Source organism: Rhipicephalus microplus, chromosome 3 (genome assembly GCF_043290135.1).
Source record: "Rhipicephalus microplus isolate Deutch F79 chromosome 3, USDA_Rmic, whole genome shotgun sequence".
Lineage (NCBI taxonomy): Eukaryota > Metazoa > Arthropoda > Arachnida > Ixodida > Ixodidae > Rhipicephalus > Rhipicephalus microplus.
In genome coordinates this window covers 30360283-30379092 of record NC_134702.1, presented here as the reverse complement: position 1 = coordinate 30379092, position 18810 = coordinate 30360283, and the positions used below count along the sequence as shown (strand labels likewise).

At 50.4% G+C, this 18810-nt stretch overlaps 1 protein-coding gene across 4 annotated transcripts in view; it reads left to right on the top strand.

Moving 5' to 3' along the window:
- LOC119162046 (zinc finger protein castor homolog 1-like) overlaps positions 1-18810 on the top strand; it is a 462142-nt gene that overhangs the window by 355651 nt on the left and 87681 nt on the right. For 2 of the 4 annotated variants that reach the window (XM_075889173.1, XM_075889172.1), the window contains one exon: positions 3806-5181. In XM_075889173.1, coding sequence (XP_075745288.1) covers positions 3843-5181 — 1339 coding nt within the window. In that variant the 5' untranslated portion in view covers positions 3806-3842. Of the gene's footprint in view, positions 1-3805; positions 5182-9951; positions 12150-18810 lie in introns of those variants that run through there. The other 2 variants (XM_075889176.1, XM_075889175.1) reach the window with 2 other exon arrangements.

Genomic DNA, 18810 nt, shown 5'->3' with positions numbered 1-18810 from the left:
CTTGATCTTGCGGCTCTTTTGCTAATTGCTATCTCGACTTCCTGCTTAGTCATCTGTTTCGTTCCCATAGCTATCCACACCTGTGCGTGCTGCACACGTGCCGAGCGTCGGCGAACTTTGATGCTCTGGACTCTTCTCGAATCGGCGATCAGTAGATACCGAACTCGTTATGACCGCTTTTATTCCGCCACCCCTTTTCGATCGTGCACACCGTGGCGAACCCAATCAGACCCATCCCACATTAGTGCCGATTGAGTTCGTGCGTAGTTTACATTCCCACTTACAGATCACCTTAGATTCCTCTTGCGGCTTCGAGCGAGAGGTATACGTATTATCGATTGTTTGTTGTCTGCGCACGGTGGGGTCAGTAATCTGCGCGTGGATTCGGGCGGAAAATGTGAACGCCAGTTGACACAGGGGTCGCCTTCCGAACAGGACAAGGCTTAATTCGAAAATTTAACCTGGGATACCGCGCCACCCGTGCAGCCTAATTTTTTTAAATAAGGGAAAAACGATATAAATGACAAAATAATACTAGCTCACGGGGATCATTTGGCACATTAGTGTGCACCATTAATACCCGCTGTTGTTTTTCCGAGTCGGCCCGCGAGCGACCACCACGCCACACTTTTCGGCAAGGCCTTTCCCCGAAGTTAGGACGTCCCACCACCGCAAATGGGACGTTATTATAGGGGCTGGCATCGGTGCGCCTCGAGGTGCCGCATGGCGTGGGGACGAACTCGAGACACCGCTGCACGGTGAAACCCACGCTCCGTTTTTTCTTTTTTTTTTTTTGGTCCCTTTCGCACCGCATTGGCATGCGTATATCCTATCCACGCGGCACTTGTGGCGCGCTCTTCGGGCCATCTTTAATTGCCGAATTGCGGATAGCTCCACCCTGCATATTGTCTCTATTGAGTAGCCGCTTCGCAGAGGCCTCCGGAGCTCTACGGAAACTACTATGAGATAAGAGCGATTGCGTGAATATAAATAAATAAATAAATAAATAAGTAAATAAATAAAGTTGAGCTATGCTGCAAAAAGCGCTTCCTCTCGTACGAAGCTGATCCGGGGGGGAGGGGAAGGGTTGACAGGCAGCACGGAACAAGCTCGTTCCTTTCACGCCGGCGCCTTGGGCGCACGCTCATTTTGCCCCGCTCATTTCGGGGGTCTTCCGCAATTAGCGGCGTTTAATGACGCGCTCTCCGTCTCTCTTTCGCCCTGTGCCTCGCTATACAAGCTGGCCCTCGTATAGCGCGGATTCGAGGATCGCGTGGCTCACGTATACCAGCGGAATCGCGTAATTGCGATCAGTTGCTGTCGAGTATATGGCTGTGCTGTCTCCCCCTTCCTCCCCTCCTTTCACTACGGCATCGTTTTTATCCCGTGTCTCTGCGCGATTTGGCATCATCGCACTGTGGCGTTCCAGCACTCGGGACGCGCGGTGATGCGTGCGGTGCGAATCGATACGTCGTATTCGGCAGTGAAACGGCGATATGTCACGGCATGCCTTCGCTTGACCGTGGATGGCAATTCACTGGCTGTTACTGCAGTGCGTATTTTGGTATTACGCATTCCTTTTGGGCGGTAATTACTATATCGTGATTTCGCTTTTGGCCCTGAAGCTATAGTTCCAACTTCAACGTGTTCATCGTAAGTAATAAACGTAATGTATAAAAATGAACACAAAGTTTTCCGACTTTTTTTTTCTTATCCACATGCGATAAAGGTTCATTTCTCGCTATAGGAATGGTGAGAAAACGTAAGAACTTGCACAAACATAGCCACAGTGCTTGTGTAAGTAAGTCTTGCAGTACATGCATGCAAATAAAGGTGTAGAAGAAGAAAAAAAACTTTGTTGATGTGAAGCAAGAGTCAGTGCGGATAAGCTTCGCAAGCGTCAAACCTCCTCCCCCCATTTTTTTCTTCTTTACCTTCAGTTTCTTTAAAACACAAGTGATAATTTCAGGGGCACTCAAGATTATATTTGACATGCAACTTCTACTTATGTCTTCACAAAATTTTTTTTAGTTTTTCGGCCGCCTTTATAAAGACTAGTGCACATTCCACGACGGTACACAATACAAGGTTCGATGACGCAGTCAGCGTACACACACATCAGAACCCGCTCCGGCGGCTTGCTCAAACGGAGTCATATATATATATACCTTGTCGTCACAGCTAACCGATTGTTTTAACCGGTCGTTAACGACCACACTGACAATCAGTAGCTGCAAATTACGCGGGGGCACTTACGATGTGCCTCGTAATGCCTCGTTCGGCGCACGCTGCGGAATTAGACACGCTGCTAAAGCTCACCGCGGTAATCTACACCGGGGGGACCAACGTAGCCTAACTGCTCGGGGAAAGAATAATATATAGGAATAGTCGGTCTTCTTCTAACCTGGCATGCGGTATATATATAAAAAAAAGAAAACACGGGAAAGAATGCCTCGGGCACGTGCGCTAACGATCAGAAAAACGCTAGCGCTTCCTTTGTTCGAGGTATCGGCTCACTCTTGTTTATCCTCATCCGCGTTCTGCATGCCGTCGTCGACGCTCAATCACGTGTTGGTCCTTCCAGTCTGTTTAATGAAGTGTCATTACAAAAGGTCGTGATTACGTTTCGGGAGGGAGAGTGAGCGAGAAAGAGCACACGTCTTTGGAACCGGGTCCCGTGAGAATGCGGGCACGACTGCATGCATGTTGCTCTCCGATCCTTTGCAGCCTGACCGCATCCGTGGTACCTAGAGACGTGGCAGTGGTGGATGTGGTTGTGGTGCCAGATGCCCGTGTGATTCTTGTTTCCGTGCGCAGCGTTCACCCCCTTATCCCCCCCCCCCCCTCCGAAGACACATTACGAGAGGAATGATATTTGCGCGCGCATCGCCTTTATGTGTATCGCCGCACTGACTTAGAGTTCAGCGTGATATATATGTACCTTTGGTTGTATAGCGTGCTGGCCTGGCGTGGTGGTTGCGAGCTGGCATGGGGAGCCTGATTGGGCGAGCGTGGGCGACCTCTCACCCCGTGTGACTGCGGCGAGCCGCAATTTGCGTGGGATTGGCCGTGCAAATGCGGGCGGTGTAGTTTTGGGTGCTCTAAAAAAGATGGTCCTTTTCCTTACGGAACAGCCAACCGGACGGACTCACGGCACCGAAATTCCCTTCCGGAACCGAGTGGGACATAACCAAAAGTGGACGACGCCGAGCTTTTGGAATAGCCTGAGTGCAGCGCGATTGGTATACAGATAATCAGTCGCGTGCTCATACACTGATCACAGTTCGTGCGTGAGTGCGTTGGGAATGCGAGGTCGTTGATGTTTCGGACTGTTAAGTAGATCAATGCGCGTTTTGGAGTCAGTGTCCCGAGAGGCAGTGTCCTTATCATCACATTGTGGGCGAAGCCAGGGATTGGTGTGGACAAGCGTTGTCTTCTTGCCCGTTCGATGCTCGTGCAGCAGGAAAAAGCACAAAGAAGGAGATCAGTGACGTACGTTTGTATAACTCACTCTCGAGGCAAAGGTTCGATAAAAAAAAAAAGAAGCCTGTGCTGGCCCCATGTCACGGGCTCGGTCAAGCCTCGTGTATGCATACAGGTGACAGGAGCAAATATCGAGCCTGTATGTATGGCGTATGCATCTAGCCAACCAGTTGCGCTGTCGTTATGTACCCGTTCAGCACCTCAAAAACAACCTGCCCTGCATGACGGCCATTCTTGTTTCGCTATGCACGGAGCTCGTATAAAACAGCTGCTGACAGGACCAGTGTTCTTAATATTTTTTGTTCTTTTCTTGCTTGCGCAGGGCCGACAGCAAGTGACGCGCTGGCCAGACGGCGGACATGACGTCGGAAGCCGCCTGCCGGCCGCCCAGCAGTGCCTTCAAGCTGAACGCCATCTGCGAGAAACTCGCCCGCAGCTCGGACCCGGAAGACCTGGCTGTCGCCATGGCAGCGGGCGGAGACGACGCCTGCGCCGACGAGGCGCCCGACGACCTCTGCTCACCGCGGGCGCCGCCCCCTCCTCTCCGGGACCCGACCGAAGAGGACGACCTCGACGACGAGAGGCCGCAAGCTGCCTTGAACGGGGCCTTAACCGACGACAATTCGGACGACAACGAAGCTGACGACGACGTTCTGCAGGAACCTACCCTGGTCGCCGTCAGCACAGCCGCCGCCGCCTCCTCGATGCCCACGGGTGCCGCCTTCAGCGAAGTGCCTTGTCCCTGGCCGGACACTGAGAGTGCCTTGGACGGACGCATGCGCAACAAGAGGAAGAACTTCCAGCCAAAGAACATCGCCGCCGCCGTATTCGCCGACTCTGACGAAGATGAGGAAGAGGACGACGACGAGGATGAGCGGGAGGACGCTGAGCAAGGCGTACAGCCTCGGCCCCCGCTGATGCTGGCCTCGGCGCCGGATGCCGCTCAAGACGGTGTCGACGAAGACGATGACGGTGCCCTGTCGCCATCGGTGTGCTTCAAGGAAGCCGCCGCGTCCTCAGTGACGACGCCTCCTCCACCAGTGCTGACGACCCGTTCGGAAGGTGTCGTTTCCAGCGCAGTTCGTGAGGAAGGACCCCTGGACCTAAGTGACTGCGGCTCGATGCGCCGAAAGTTGCAGCAGCCCGTCAAACGGGTTCTGTTCAACAGTAGCGCGGTGTCCGCGGAGGGCGGAGGCCTGGCCTTGCCGAGGCTCTCCAGCTTTACAGAGGCCGTGGTGGACCTCAGTGGTGGGAGTGGTAGCGGTGCTGCTGGTAGCCGCAGGAGCGAGGACGATGACGATGACGTGCCGACTTCCGTTGTGGAGGACGGCAGATCGTCATTGCCGTCTCCCTTGCGACTGCAGGCGCCCTGTAACGAACCCCCTGTGACCGCGGCCGGTGGTTCGTCGCCTTTTATGGGCGGCTCACGGCAGCATCACCTACACCATCATCATCACCATCACCATCCGCAGCAGCAGTTGCCGCCTCATCAGCATCAACAACAGTCGCACCCACCGCAAGCACAGCAGCTGCAGCAGCAACCACCTCCAGTTCAACATCAGCAGCACCGAGCCGCTGACGCTAGCCTTATGAAGGACTACGCGGAAAACACGATGAAGGAACTGCTGAGCATGTACGGACTGCACGATGTGGTCGAGTCCATAACCAAGCATGTGCCTCTACATCACTTTTCCTCCGGTAAGTGATTCTCAACTTTTGTTCATCCTTATCGTTCGGGTACAGTACACCTAGCCATAAGGAATGCGTTACTCCTTTTTTGTGTGTGTGCTCAGAGCACGAGCGCTTAGCACAACTGCTAGGCAAGGTGTACAAGAGCTCTACACATCGTTCGCTCCGATTTACTGCTGAATCCGCCTTAATACAGCATCCCAGGCAGGCTTATTTACAAAATATCTCTACGAAAATGTTAGTTAGATTCGAACTCATACATAACAGATGCGAACTCGTCATACATATTGCGCGTTTCTAGGTTGTGAGCAGCTTACATTTTAACTATATAGTCCAAATAACTAGGGAATCTTAACAATCATAAAGTGCTCTGCTCTGTCTCGGCCTTCGCATAAATGGTGTTCTTTTTTTTGGACACAGGGACAGAAGTATCAAATAAAATGCTATAGTAAACGTAGAACTGAATGTTTCGCTGCTCAAAAAAAAAAAAGAAGAAAAGAATGAAAAAACACTTCTACAGCAGCATCTACCGGCAAATTCGCTTTTCTTCCGGTCTTTCGTTGATGTATATCGCTGATGGATTTCCGTCTTCCGCTCAGCGCAGAATACGGACGTGCCAATTACATGCTCTTGCAGCCGTATCCTGTCCCTTTCTTCCCTTCACGAAACAGTGGCCGTAGTAACATTGGTTGCTTCTTTGGTATATTATCGTTATTATTATCGACTTGCCCCGATCTATGGCCGTATATATACGCTACGCGACCGGAAGACGTTTTACCGTGTACACCCTCCTAACCGGTATACGGCGTACGCGCGATGATGATCGATTCTGATTGATGAGTGACGATCGCGAATCACGAATGCGACCTCGTTCTTGCGGTTCCTTAAAGGCCTCTCGTCTGTTTTATTTGTTTTAGTTTTTTCTGTTCGTCCTTCGCTGCGTAGGTAATACTTTCTTCGCATGTCTACGCTGATCTGAGATGCCGGCCGTCCTCTCCGAGGCAAAGGGCTTTTGAAGTCTCACGCCTCGGTGCTATAGACGAAATCGGTCGAGGCGCTATACAAATGTAAAGACAGGTGACGAAGCGGCGCGCTCCTATTAATTGCTCATGGGGCCCTGAGATCGTGGGAATAGCCTCTGCGAGGTATTACAGCCTTGAGAGTAAAAAGTGAGCCTCGATTATTGAACTTCGCAGTAAGTTGAGATTACATGCCTGGCGGGCGGGCGTTGGGCATACATGTAAGGTCGCTCGTTTTTCCAGGTTGCCTAAGGGGAGGGGTACTCTTGCAAATCTCATGTCTTGAAGGTGCCCGGGTGTTATAAGCAAAAGGTGTCCTGCTTTGTTGCAGGAAAAATATAGGAGATTACTCATTGACGATCTATACTTCTGCGCAATGGTACTATGAAAATGTATACACATAATCTTCAGATGGTGAAGATACGGACAGGAGCTTGCTACCGCGCATTCATGGCTGCATAGCAAGCTACGACCGTCAGCTTGTGGTACCCTTTCGTATGAAAGCTTAATGATACACTCGCTCAGCGTGAAGTCAAGTTTTTCATCGCTTACTTTGTATAACGCTTCCTTCACGACTGGCTCGTTGTCTGATTTATTGTCATTATCTCTGCTTGTTCGTCTTTGTGTACAACTTCTGCAGGCTACTGAGTTGTGAGCAAACCCATATATACCTTCCCACCGTGTAGCAACGCGCATAATTTCTTTCTACACTGGAAGCCGCATTCGACAGCTTCGAATGGTCTGCGCAGTCGTTCGAAAATGCGCGTGAAATCAGTAATTTGTTGGTGGCACCACTCAGTCTGGCATTAATGACAACCACAGTTACCCGTTTACGTCGCACGCCATATGTCTCGCCGCACCCCTCGAGCGTAGTTTCTTGGCCCAGCATACAATAAGCGCTGTTCCTTATTTCAGTTTTCAATGCACACTTACGCGAGCTTAGCTTCTGAGAAACACAGATGCTGTCACTAAAGTGGCGCTGCGTAAAGCGGATCCGAGGCTCAACGCCTATGCGAGACTTTCGCACAGCACCTGTATATGCATCCAATAAGGCAGCCGCATGCGGCGGTGCTTGCGATCAGTTGCAGATATTGATCTCGTAGGCTCGCTTCAGCTGTGAGAGACAGGGGTGTAATAAGCTTTCGCGAATACGACGAAACGGAAAGGCCGAAAGAAGAGAGAGAGAAACTACGCTATATTGTAAACTTGATACTTTAGTCCTTTGGAGAACTCAGCGGCGAGCATAAATTATTCCGAACCCCTCGGGACACGACGACTCTGATTGGCCGTGCTTTGCTGTAAAGAGTATACCTGTGCTGTGCGTATGTAACAAGATCGGCCTCCTCGGCTCTTTGTGAGCATTGCTTGCCCTCGCTTTATAGCGTGCGAGCACGCTACAAAGCGAGGGCAAGCATATACATACCGGTGAAGCGGTGGCCCATATAGCATGCACACGGACACCCTAATTAACTGGCGGATCGAGTTGGTGATAAAAAGCGCCAAATTCCTCGCTCTCGGGCGCATTGTAATTTGTGTCCGGCATCGTTAATAACAAGGCGTCCGATCGTGAGTACATGTATGGCACCGGGAACGCCGCCAAGAGGCACTGCATGATCGCGCGCTCGGAGAGGCGGTGTGATAGCAGCCTGACTGCGACCCTTCTTCTTTGTATACTGCCCCGTTTCGCAAGGGTTCGCAGCTGCTCATGCGAAGGAACACAGCGAGGTGCGAGACGTTTCGCGCGCTCCCATGTAAACGATCTCGTGCGCGCGCGCTCCCGCGGGATCGAGCGTGGATCGTCATGTGCGTCCGCGTGTGTGCGCGCCGCGCCAGCGACTGACCTGACTGCCTGATAGAGGTGGCGATGATTACCATAATAGATGTCTCGCTCGCGAAAGGTTCGTTTGGTATAGCAGTATACAGCGGCGACGGCTCAGGGACGAAGTGGCGTGATGGAAATACGGGCTATAGAACCCTGACATCGTCAATGCACGTTGAACGCAGCTGCGATATCAGTACTGTAAAACTCCGGTTGAGTCTAACTATGTGGGACTGTGATGTGTGGTGCGCGTTCAAAGTGCGCGCCTTCGAAAAGTGCGCGTCACGGAAAAAAAAAAAAAAAAAACAAAAGGAGAAATACCAGAGTGCACGTGCGGGGCTGCTTAAACAAGAATGACGACGTTAAAGAGCGTCGAGCACGAGGATGCGTGGCAGGACGTGAAGTAAACAAAAGGTAAAACATCCAATGGGCAGCGAACACGGAGATTTCAAGGCCCAATGGCTTGACACCACGAGACAGCAGTATCTCCAATGAGAACGAGACAAGTGGGCCAGAGCTGAAGCAGGAGCCTGAGCAGACCAGAGCAAGGGGAGTTCGAAGAAGACGGGGCAAGCGGAAGGTCGTCACCGGACCGGGCGCTGAAGATGGGCCGTCGGGCGTAGGACCCGAGCCTGCAGGTCTTCAACCGGCCGGGGCCTCCTGCCGTCGTGTTCCCGCTCGAGAGGACCGTGGCCATCCGGTCCTGAACTCCTACCCAGGGCCTGCGGACTTTGGTTCCGGCAGGCGAGCTACAGCCGTCGGGCTCCGGGCCCGAGCTGTGCGCCCAGCTGCTTGACTAGGTCGACCCTGGTTCTCTGACGCGTCACCACCAGCCTGCGTTCTCTCGTCACAGACGGGTCCACACTCCTAAAGCCAGAGCCACCACGTTCCGGCCTGGTTTCTCGACGTGTCGTCAGCAGCCAGCGTTCCTTCATCCCCGTCCTGCCCGCGTCCTGAAGCCGGAATCACCGCGTTCCGGTTTGCTCATCGTCGGCGGAATTCAGCGTGTGGGTGAGACCGAACAGATATCTTGCGCTACTCCCATCACTCAGCCCCTTTCGAACGTTAGGTTTAGTTACTGACTTTGAACGTTCTTGTTGGGTGTTTACAGATGTGTTTCGTCATGTCCAGTCAACTGTTTATTAAGTGTTTTGTTTTGTGAGGAATCTTTGTCTTTTTACTTTTCAATTAAACTTTTTGTGTGTTTCTTGGAAACCGAACGGCTTTGTCCTTGTTAACAAAACTCTCTGAGGCTCAGCCCGGGAGAAAAACAAATCAGCAACAAGAAACCATCGCATCACAAATTGGCGTCCGCGACAGGACAAAGTCGTTTGTTTTTCCAGTAGATTTTTGACGCGGTTAACACGATGACGAACACGTGGGAGTTAATTGAGTTGGCGGATAAAATGGGACTGACGGGAGCGGAGTTTAGAGTATGGTACGCGGAGCGGATGGAGAGGGAGCGTGAGGAACGGGCTGCGATATGTGACGCTAAAAAGCAGCAGATTGCATTGCAAACACACGCTAAGAGAGAGGAGTTCGAGCGAGAAACACGGGCTAGGAGAGAGAAGCTCGAGCGAGAGACACGCGCTAAGAAGGAGCAGCTTGAGCTAGAAATGCGTGAAAAGAAAAGGCTGCTCGAGATAGAGATGCGCGAAAAGAAGAGACTGTTGGAACTAGAATATGAGGATTTGCAGCAGTGGCTTGAGAGGGAAAACGCTGAATATACGTGGTCTGAGAGCCAGAGTAGTCAACCAGTGGATGAGGTGTGCTCTGAAAGCAGTTACATCGGGAGCGATTTGAATTTACGTGAGACTGACCCTGTACCTCGTCATGACCTTTCGCTAGAGAAAGAAACTCTGAAAGAGTATGACAGGGAGGTAAACAGTCAAAAGACTAGGAGACTCGATAAGCTTATTGAAGCGCAGGAATGCTTCGTGAGCATGGAACAAGAACGTTCCATTCAGAGTAAAGGGTATTTTGAAACCTGTGAGAGGTCAAGCGCACTTTATTCAGAGGTAGGATTGCCTCTGAATAGCTCCGCTGAAGGAGCAATAAAAGGTCTCCTAGGTAATGCCGGCGAATGCCATAATGAAAGCTCTGATGTAGCAGCTACCTATTGTTTTGGGCCACTGGAGATAGCAACAGACGCTACGGACATGGTTTTTCACCATGATTATAACTTGCCCATACAGAGAGATGGCTTGTGTTCTCGGGAAATTGTAGATGATGCTTTTAGAAGAATATTGGAGCAAAATGCAAAAGCACTTGTTGAAGAACAGAGAGTAGAGTTGCAATGTAGGTCAGCTATATGTGACAATGAGGGTAATCACGATGACCCAGGCAGAAGGGTTGAAAGTATTGATGAACAAGCAATACAGAAAGCTGAAGGGATGGAAAGTGAACCAGAAGGCAGTAATGGTCCAGCAGGTTATTGTACGAGGAAGGACGCCGACTGGTGCTCTTTGGCATCTTCGGTTGAAGAGGTCGCTTCTGTTAAGATGTCTCAACGATTAGCGGCTTACGAGCTCAAGCAAGGCGTTCGTGGGAAGGATGAAATGATTCAGGCGTGGTTGTACTGGTGCGCCTGGAGGCAACGCCTCCGACTGGCATACAGACATTCCAGCGTGTATGCTTGTGATTTCGAGGTTGGGAACCTGGTGATACACAGCTTTAGGTTCATACGAGCTTACGGTCGAGAATTCTTCCACTGGCTTCCGATTCCTTACTCTTGTCAAATGGTTAGAGCAGTTAAACGTCTTGTATGGGACGCTATAACTTAAGCGTCAAATTCGATTTCCCGCTGGTTTCTTTTGGATCTTGCTTGCGGACCATGGAAGGGTGTTGCTTGTAAATATTTGAAGAAGTTACATGCAATGTAACATTAACATGATGTATAGTTTTTGAGATGATAGGGTATATATGATAAAAAAAAAAAAAGGGGTGGTGTAATACTAATTTGGGGATTTTCACAATCCGCTAGATGTGTCCATACTTTTTCTCACTTCTTGCGTATTTTGAGGTTAGTGAATGTGGACCTTTGGGCAATGCAGTGAACTGTGTGGCGGACATATGTGGGTAAATTGTGGTACAGTGCGAAACGTGCACTCAACGGCAGTTTTTTTTTTTCTTCTCGAAAAAAAAAAAAAAAACTTTTCTTATTGTTGTTGGTTGAATGTTACGTTCTGTGGACTCGGTGTTTCGACGTGAGACATGTCAACGAAGAAGCAGTGTGGTGCCATCGGTGTGATGTGTTGAACTGCGTGGTGCAAATATGTGGTGTAATTGTGACGTAGTGCAGAACGCGCACTCGTCGGCAGTTTTTTTTTCTAAAAAAAAAAACTTGAATGAAAGGGGGGCGTATGTGATGTGTGGTGCGCGTTCAAAGTGCGCGCCTTCGAAAAGTGCGCGTCACGGAAAAAAAAAAAAAAAAACAAAAGGAGAAATACCAGAGTGCACGTGCGGGGCTGCTTAAACAAGAATGACGACGTTAAAGAGCGTCGAGCACGAGGATGCGTGGCAGGACGTGAAGTAAACAAAAGGTAAAACATCCAATGGGCAGCGAACACGGAGATTTCAAGGCCCAATGGCTTGACACCACGAGACAGCAGTATCTCCAATGAGAACGAGACAAGTGGGCCAGAGCTGAAGCAGGAGCCTGAGCAGACCAGAGCAAGGGGAGTTCGAAGAAGACGGGGCAAGCGGAAGGTCGTCACCGGACCGGGCGCTGAAGATGGGCCGTCGGGCGTAGGACCCGAGCCTGCAGGTCTTCAACCGGCCGGGGCCTCCTGCCGTCGTGTTCCCGCTCGAGAGGACCGTGGCCATCCGGTCCTGAACTCCTACCCAGGGCCTGCGGACTTTGGTTCCGGCAGGCGAGCTACAGCCGTCGGGCTCCGGGCCCGAGCTGTGCGCCCAGCTGCTTGACTAGGTCGACCCTGGTTCTCTGACGCGTCACCACCAGCCTGCGTTCTCTCGTCACAGACGGGTCCACACTCCTAAAGCCAGAGCCACCACGTTCCGGCCTGGTTTCTCGACGTGTCGTCAGCAGCCAGCGTTCCTTCATCCCCGTCCTGCCCGCGTCCTGAAGCCGGAATCACCGCGTTCCGGTTTGCTCATCGTCGGCGGAATTCAGCGTGTGGGTGAGACCGAACAGATATCTTGCGCTACTCCCATCACTCAGCCCCTTTCGAACGTTAGGTTTAGTTACTGACTTTGAACGTTCTTGTTGGGTGTTTACAGATGTGTTTCGTCATGTCCAGTCAACTGTTTATTAAGTGTTTTGTTTTGTGAGGAATCTTTGTCTTTTTACTTTTCAATTAAACTTTTTGTGTGTTTCTTGGAAACCGAACGGCTTTGTCCTTGTTAACAAAACTCTCTGAGGCTCAGCCCGGGAGAAAAACAAATCAGCAAATAAGAACCTGCATCACAGGGACCAACCGACTGTTCTTCCGACACTGCGTAAGATGTGCTTGTGCGATACCCACAACACTTTCGTGAGTGTTTTTGTCGCTATTTTTGTTTTTTTGGCTTAGTGGAGGATGGAAGAGTGTGCATAACCATGTCAACTAAGCCGCTTTGTCAGGATCTGAACTTGACTCGATAAATGAGCCTGTGTCACCTGTTTTCAACCTGAAGTAACGAGACAACATTGAATGCCACCACGTAATTACTTGACGCTTCTATATAGAGATGGCTTCGTTAGGGTCATGAGACGTTGATCTAACGGCATTCCTTGTGTGACTATGATTACAGTACTTCAAGCCTCGAACTTCGTTTTAGCTTCAAATTTCAACCTGTCTCATTGGCTGTGCTGCAGGCCGACATTTCGGAAACCACCAACCGTGACTTTTGCAGCTGTATCCATATGCTGTACGCGAGTTGCACCTCGGCATCGTGCAGAGGTCAAGTGGTGCGGGCTACGACCGAGACCTCAACCTGTGCATATCCTCGCGCATTCTAGTACGCAGCCGAATACAAAAGGCGGGCTTCCCGCGAAAAGCCCGGCTTGTGGAGAAAAAAGCGTAAAAGACCGCAGCGCGCATGCAAGGTGCGAAGTCAGGCGCTGGCGCACGTTCCAGACATCCGCCAGAAGCGCAGCGGCTGGTTAAGGCCAGACGAAGCCCGAGACGAGAAGAACAAGGGGGCGGGGTGTAGCAATAAGGTGCACATACGCAAGCTAGCGCGAAACAGAAAGCGTCGTTCAAGATGTACAGATGGGCGGGTTATGCCGCACAACGCCGCCGCATGAGGGCGCTGCGGGCACCGACCGCGCACACCGCCATGCATATGCATGCAGAGGGGAGCGTGGAATCTTATAGCTCGTCTGGTTTTGGGGTAAACAGCCGTCGTCGCCACTTAGCAGCAGTGCTGTTGGAGGAGAGGCGCGTTTGCGTTTGCACGTCTTCTCGCGCTGGGGCGCATTTTGGTCACGTGACTCGGCGTTTGCTACTTTGCAGAATCGGCTTTGCTTCCTCCTTGCCAGTGCGTACATGGACGTCCTTCGGAACAAGCTGTATAGTGTAACCCTTGCCCATGTGGTGCCGGGAGTCAATTATTTTCGGGGAACTAGGCGGATATAATAATTACATGGAAATGCGCGCGCCTAGCATTCGGTCGCCGCTGACTGGCGATTTTCGACGGCTCGCATGGAACGCGCGCGCATTCGTCACCGCCCTCGGTCGGAGCAAATGTGCGATTGGCACTCCTTCTTTGCGTGCGCTCCTGTGCTTGTTGTATGCGATAAGCGTACGTGCGAGGCGAAGTCGTATATGAACGTGTGCGCGTACGCGCACGCAAAGTATATTGCACTATTCGGAGACAGCTCGCAATAAAATATCGCTCAGTAGATGAATGACTTCGGCCGATCTCTTTTGAAGAATTGAGTTGCAGCGTGGGCTCAATAACAATGGCGCATTCGGTACAGTTACGAACGGGTAACGAATCGATGCAGTCTCATCTAAGTAGCCGTCCTACCCAGACTTCGTCTTTTACTGTATATACACTCACTCAAACCGACAGCCCATGGAAGTTTCCGTCAACAGAGACTCGCATTACCTTGCTTATCCCTGAGCTCCACCATATTCCCTCACTTACTATACCAATTTTATGAAATGTTTGCTAATCCATGGCGCCACACTTCAGAGCTCAAATCGAACAGATCCTTCACCTAACCGATGACATCATCCAAACGCTTGCGGCTAATACAGCCGGCAGAAGTCAAAGGACTTGCCTACGGCTGGTTATCTCCACTAAAAGAGGGCATAAACAACAAATCTTTCCCGAGAAGTGGACTAAAATAATAATAAGTCAGTGGCTGTTTATGGATCCGGCCTTATACCTATACACACCCATGCTCAAGGCGGAGTGTGCTCGAAGATGGGCTGGCTACTTTTGTTGCTAAGTGCAGCGTGCACGGACGAGCATAAAGGTTGAATTACAACACCCGATATGCCATACTGGAAGGCAGGGCAATTACTCGACAAAAGTCGTTAGACCCGTTAAGTGGTACGGGCAACGCAATAGCGTCGTGAATCATGGACAAATAGTCAGCGCGTGTAATCGGCTTTTTTCTGTAACGTAAAGCCAAAAATTGACACCGCACGGGCCCATGGAAAAGGACACTCTTGATAGCCTCGTTGTCGCTGCTGCTTCGATGCAATTTTAACTCGTTGCTACGCAAAAAGCCTGTCTTCTTTCGCTTCCCTTCTCCAGCTGATTACTGGGGCAATTCCTTCCGATCAGAAGTTTTTTTTTTTTTCAATGCGTAACTTAATTTACCACTACGAAATCGCTGTAATCAACCGAGCACTGGTAGTAAATTAAATAGACGCTACTCGCCAGTGCAACTGTACCACTATATAGCTTGCTTGTATAGCGGGCATTGCTGAGCGAAACCAGTTCTTTTACGTCCCACAAAGACGTGGTGCACTTAAACGTCCTGCTTGGGCCGCAGCAGCAGGCGTCATTATAATGGCGTGAATAATAAACGGCGTAACGTCAATACATAACTCATGACACGGCCAATCCCTGTCGTGTAAAATTGGTTGCCGAGGCTTCCGCATCTTCCGTCTGCTATAGAATACCGCGCACGGGAAACTGAAGGTCGAGTCGTGTTTTGATCTGTAGTATACGGCGATGCTTTAGCCAATCCTGTCGATGAACGTGCTGAAGGCATTCAGCCACTGACGAGAAACCCTTTTGAAAGAGAAGTTTTACTTATTCGGACCTTGGGCCAGTATTCACATAAGTTCTTTATAAGTGCTTTATGTTTTTTTTTTACATAATTGCTTCACGAATAGCACGTCCAATGACAGCATCGGCTAAAGCTTTTACAGCGAAGTGGTCTTGGTCTAGCCGACGTCATCGTCGTCGCGGCAGTAGTATAGTAGTGGTCACACAGGTCACTAGCGCGCATGGGCAGTGAATAAAGAATTAAATAAAATGAATTAGTGTGAGGATTATGATGATCATGATAATCGTCGCAGGCGTACGCAGAGGGGGCGGGGGCGCCTCATATAAGGGGGGGGGGGGTGCTACAAATATCTACCTCCCTGAAGGGGAATTCTGTGCACGCCTATATTGGTGATGATGATGCTGATGCTGATGATTATTTTCTTCAAGATACCAAAACCAAATCATGGTGATGATAACGATGAAAATGGATAACTAGTGGCGTATTCACGACGCCGCACACTCTTTCTAGCCTGTCACGTATACACTCGTGCGTACATTACTAAAGGCGTGAAAAACTGGCTGAATTTTTCTTACAAATATTTTAAGCGTAAGAACCGTTTTTGTGAAAACAGCCCAAGATCGCCTTGAAGGAAATCTACGTGTCGTGGTTCCTTTTTCTACCCCCTCCCCCCCTCCCCCCATGGGCAACGAAACTTGTACATGCCCAACGTTTGCACGCTTTCGCCTTGTATACTGCTGTTCGGCGCCATCACATTGGTATCATTTTTTTTCCCGACTGAGGCGTGAGAAAGGAGTCACGTGGATGGCAGGAGATCGTCACCTTTTATGCTTTATTTTGTACGCATTTCCGCTGAAGCTACAGACGTTTGCCCGTAACAAGTAACAACGCGGCGAAATGTTTCGCGTTTCTTAATTGGCGGGTTGGTCATTTGGAAACCGACCCCCAGTGCACGGCCGAAACGCAGTGCTGCAACTACAACACCCCGCTGAGTTACGTCGCTGACCCCCATTCCCCCTTCGCCTCATGCTTCGGCCCAGTACATGTGTTCGCGTCTTCAGACGAAATATGAGAAACCGTAGTCTCCCGAAGATTTCACGTTTTCCTCACTATTCATTTTTCTTTTCTTTTTTTTTTCTCCACCATCGCAGTTTTAACACGTGTACCACCACTATATGGCTTGCCCGTTCCCTCGTGTACTCGTATATAAATGCCCGGAGCCGAACGAATTGGGGGTTCAAAATTACCGTATATACATTATTTCATTTATCCTCGTTTGTGTCATTCCCGTGCCTCTTCGGCCAGATGCCTTCGTTCTCCCTCTTTTACGTGCCCACTCCTCGGAAACGTTACGCTTCTTTTCTATCTTTTTTTTTCTTTCTGTGCTTCACGTCCCTACGGGAGCGTCGGTCGACACCGCATTAGGCTTCTTCTTTTTCGTTTCGACGTTTAGTGCCACGCGAAGTATATTTCGCGTCTCTTTGAGTCATCTGCCCCAACGCGGGTGACCCCTCCCCCTCCCCCCTGCTCTTTCTAGCCGTCTGCGTTAGAAAATGACACATAATTGGTCGTCGTCGCTGGATGCACGGGGCCAGTTTCTCTCGCAAAACTAGTCGTAATACGCGAATACATGCCCCGCTAGTCTCTATATTTTTCTTTCTCGTTCTCTTTCTCCCTCTCCCTCTCGCGCCCTTTGCCTGCGTCTTGCCCTGTGCCTGCGAATGTGTTGAGTTCAGAAAAACCAACTGAAATGATAGGAAGGAGCTACCAAAAAGAGAAAAAAAAGCTTCGAGATGAGTGGTGGTGTACATAGCGGAGAGGGCAGGCAGTTGTAGGAATGCGAGTGGTAGGTACGGGGATGGATGTACCCCCGAAATGAGGAAGAACGCCACTTTAATGCCACCGAGGAGGCGGCTGCTCCAAGATTGTTCGAGGTCAGGGAAAAGGAGCGCAATGACGAGAGAAGTGGGAAGAAAGAAATTGTACTCAAAGTGCCGTTTTACTTCTCGCCGCTCCCGAAGCGCCTCTGACGTGGCTTTTGTTTCTCGGACTGTAATAGAAGAGACGCTCTGCGCAGCTTCGCAAAAGGGCGCGCGGGGCACTTATGGTGTGGCTCTGGGAGGTCGGCCGCCTCTGCCTCTTCTTCTTCTTCAGCTTCGCTTCGGCTTTCCAACTCGCAATGCTGGGACGCATACGCGCCGGTGTCAGCGGCCACCGAGGAAGGCTGAAATGTACCGTGCTCACGCAAAGCTGCCGTGTAGTCGCCAATCCGCGCGCACCTTGCTGCGGCTGTAATGGAAATCCTTGAGGCCAGCTTTGGCCGTTCAGCATGCGACAATTTGACTGCCGAAGAAGAAGCGTGCGTGTGAAGGCTATTTTCCAACAGTTTCGTCGTCTTAATTTATTGTTTATTATGATTTTTTCCCCTAGAAGTTGTCCCGCCGTTGTTGGGGACGGACTGCAGGCGCGGAATTGAAGGAAGCTCCACCTGGCGATTTCGTAAAAAAAAAAACACTAGTTGTTTAGAATGCATGGGGAGGGGGAGGACAAATAACATCATAAGCAATATCTTCTCATTCCTGTTGCATAGAACTCGCATAAGCGCAGAGAAATTATATATTTATTCCAAGGATCGCTGAGGCTCGCCACGTGTGTGTTACTAAACCAGTGAAGCGCGCCACTTTCTCTGTGTTTTGTCTTTTTTTTGTTATGTGCGGTTTATGGCTGGAGTTTTATGATGGTCACTCGCTCAATATTCACTGAGCATTCGTTCCAACATATATTGCCCTTATAAATACAAACCTTCCAGCTTCGCGCTGATTCAAGTTCCCTTCAAGCTCTGTACGCTTCCAGTGTTCTTATCTGAACTATCATTATTTGTGTGTTCTCCTAGTTCGCTGAAGCCGTTTTACTACGAAGGTACGTGATGTGAACTTGCCTTATGATAGCTCCGTAGCTCATTCCCGGACAGACAGACCGATAGCAGTTATGACAGTCACCTGCGCAAACAAAACCCGCCTTCCACCTTTCTACCCCCTTTCACGAACGTGTTAGTCCGTCCGCCGATAAGCGTTCGATGTTGTGGACCACAGCTTTCGTTGCCTCGGCCTGGCCGACGGTCTCTGACATCTCTGAAACCCCGATTATCTAGGCGGTTCCGTACGAGGGCGATCCTTTCCCACGTCAGCGTCTGTCATTGCACAGGCGGAAAGCCTCGGATGTTTTTTTTTTACCCTTTTCTCCGTCATTAATTTTGGTTTCTTTCGCGTAGGCATTGCACCAGTATTCCTACCCTTTTTGTGGTCGTGCCCTCACGGTCCAGCCTCCCTTCTTTTTCTTCGGGTTATCGTGTTTGTACACTCGAGCTGTCACGTCTTTCTTGGGACTGTCATTTGCGTTTTCTTCTCGTAACGACGGCTAATTTTGTTATTCGCCTCATTCGTTTACTTATTGATATTTCCTCGACAAACCACCTGCCATTGACGTGCGAGCATGAGACAGTCATAGCGAGGAAGTACGCAAAATGTCAGCTAAGAAACAAGAGCAAAACAGAAATGAAGCGAAAGAAATCGCAACTATAGTTGCGGCGCGGCAGCTGACACGCTGAT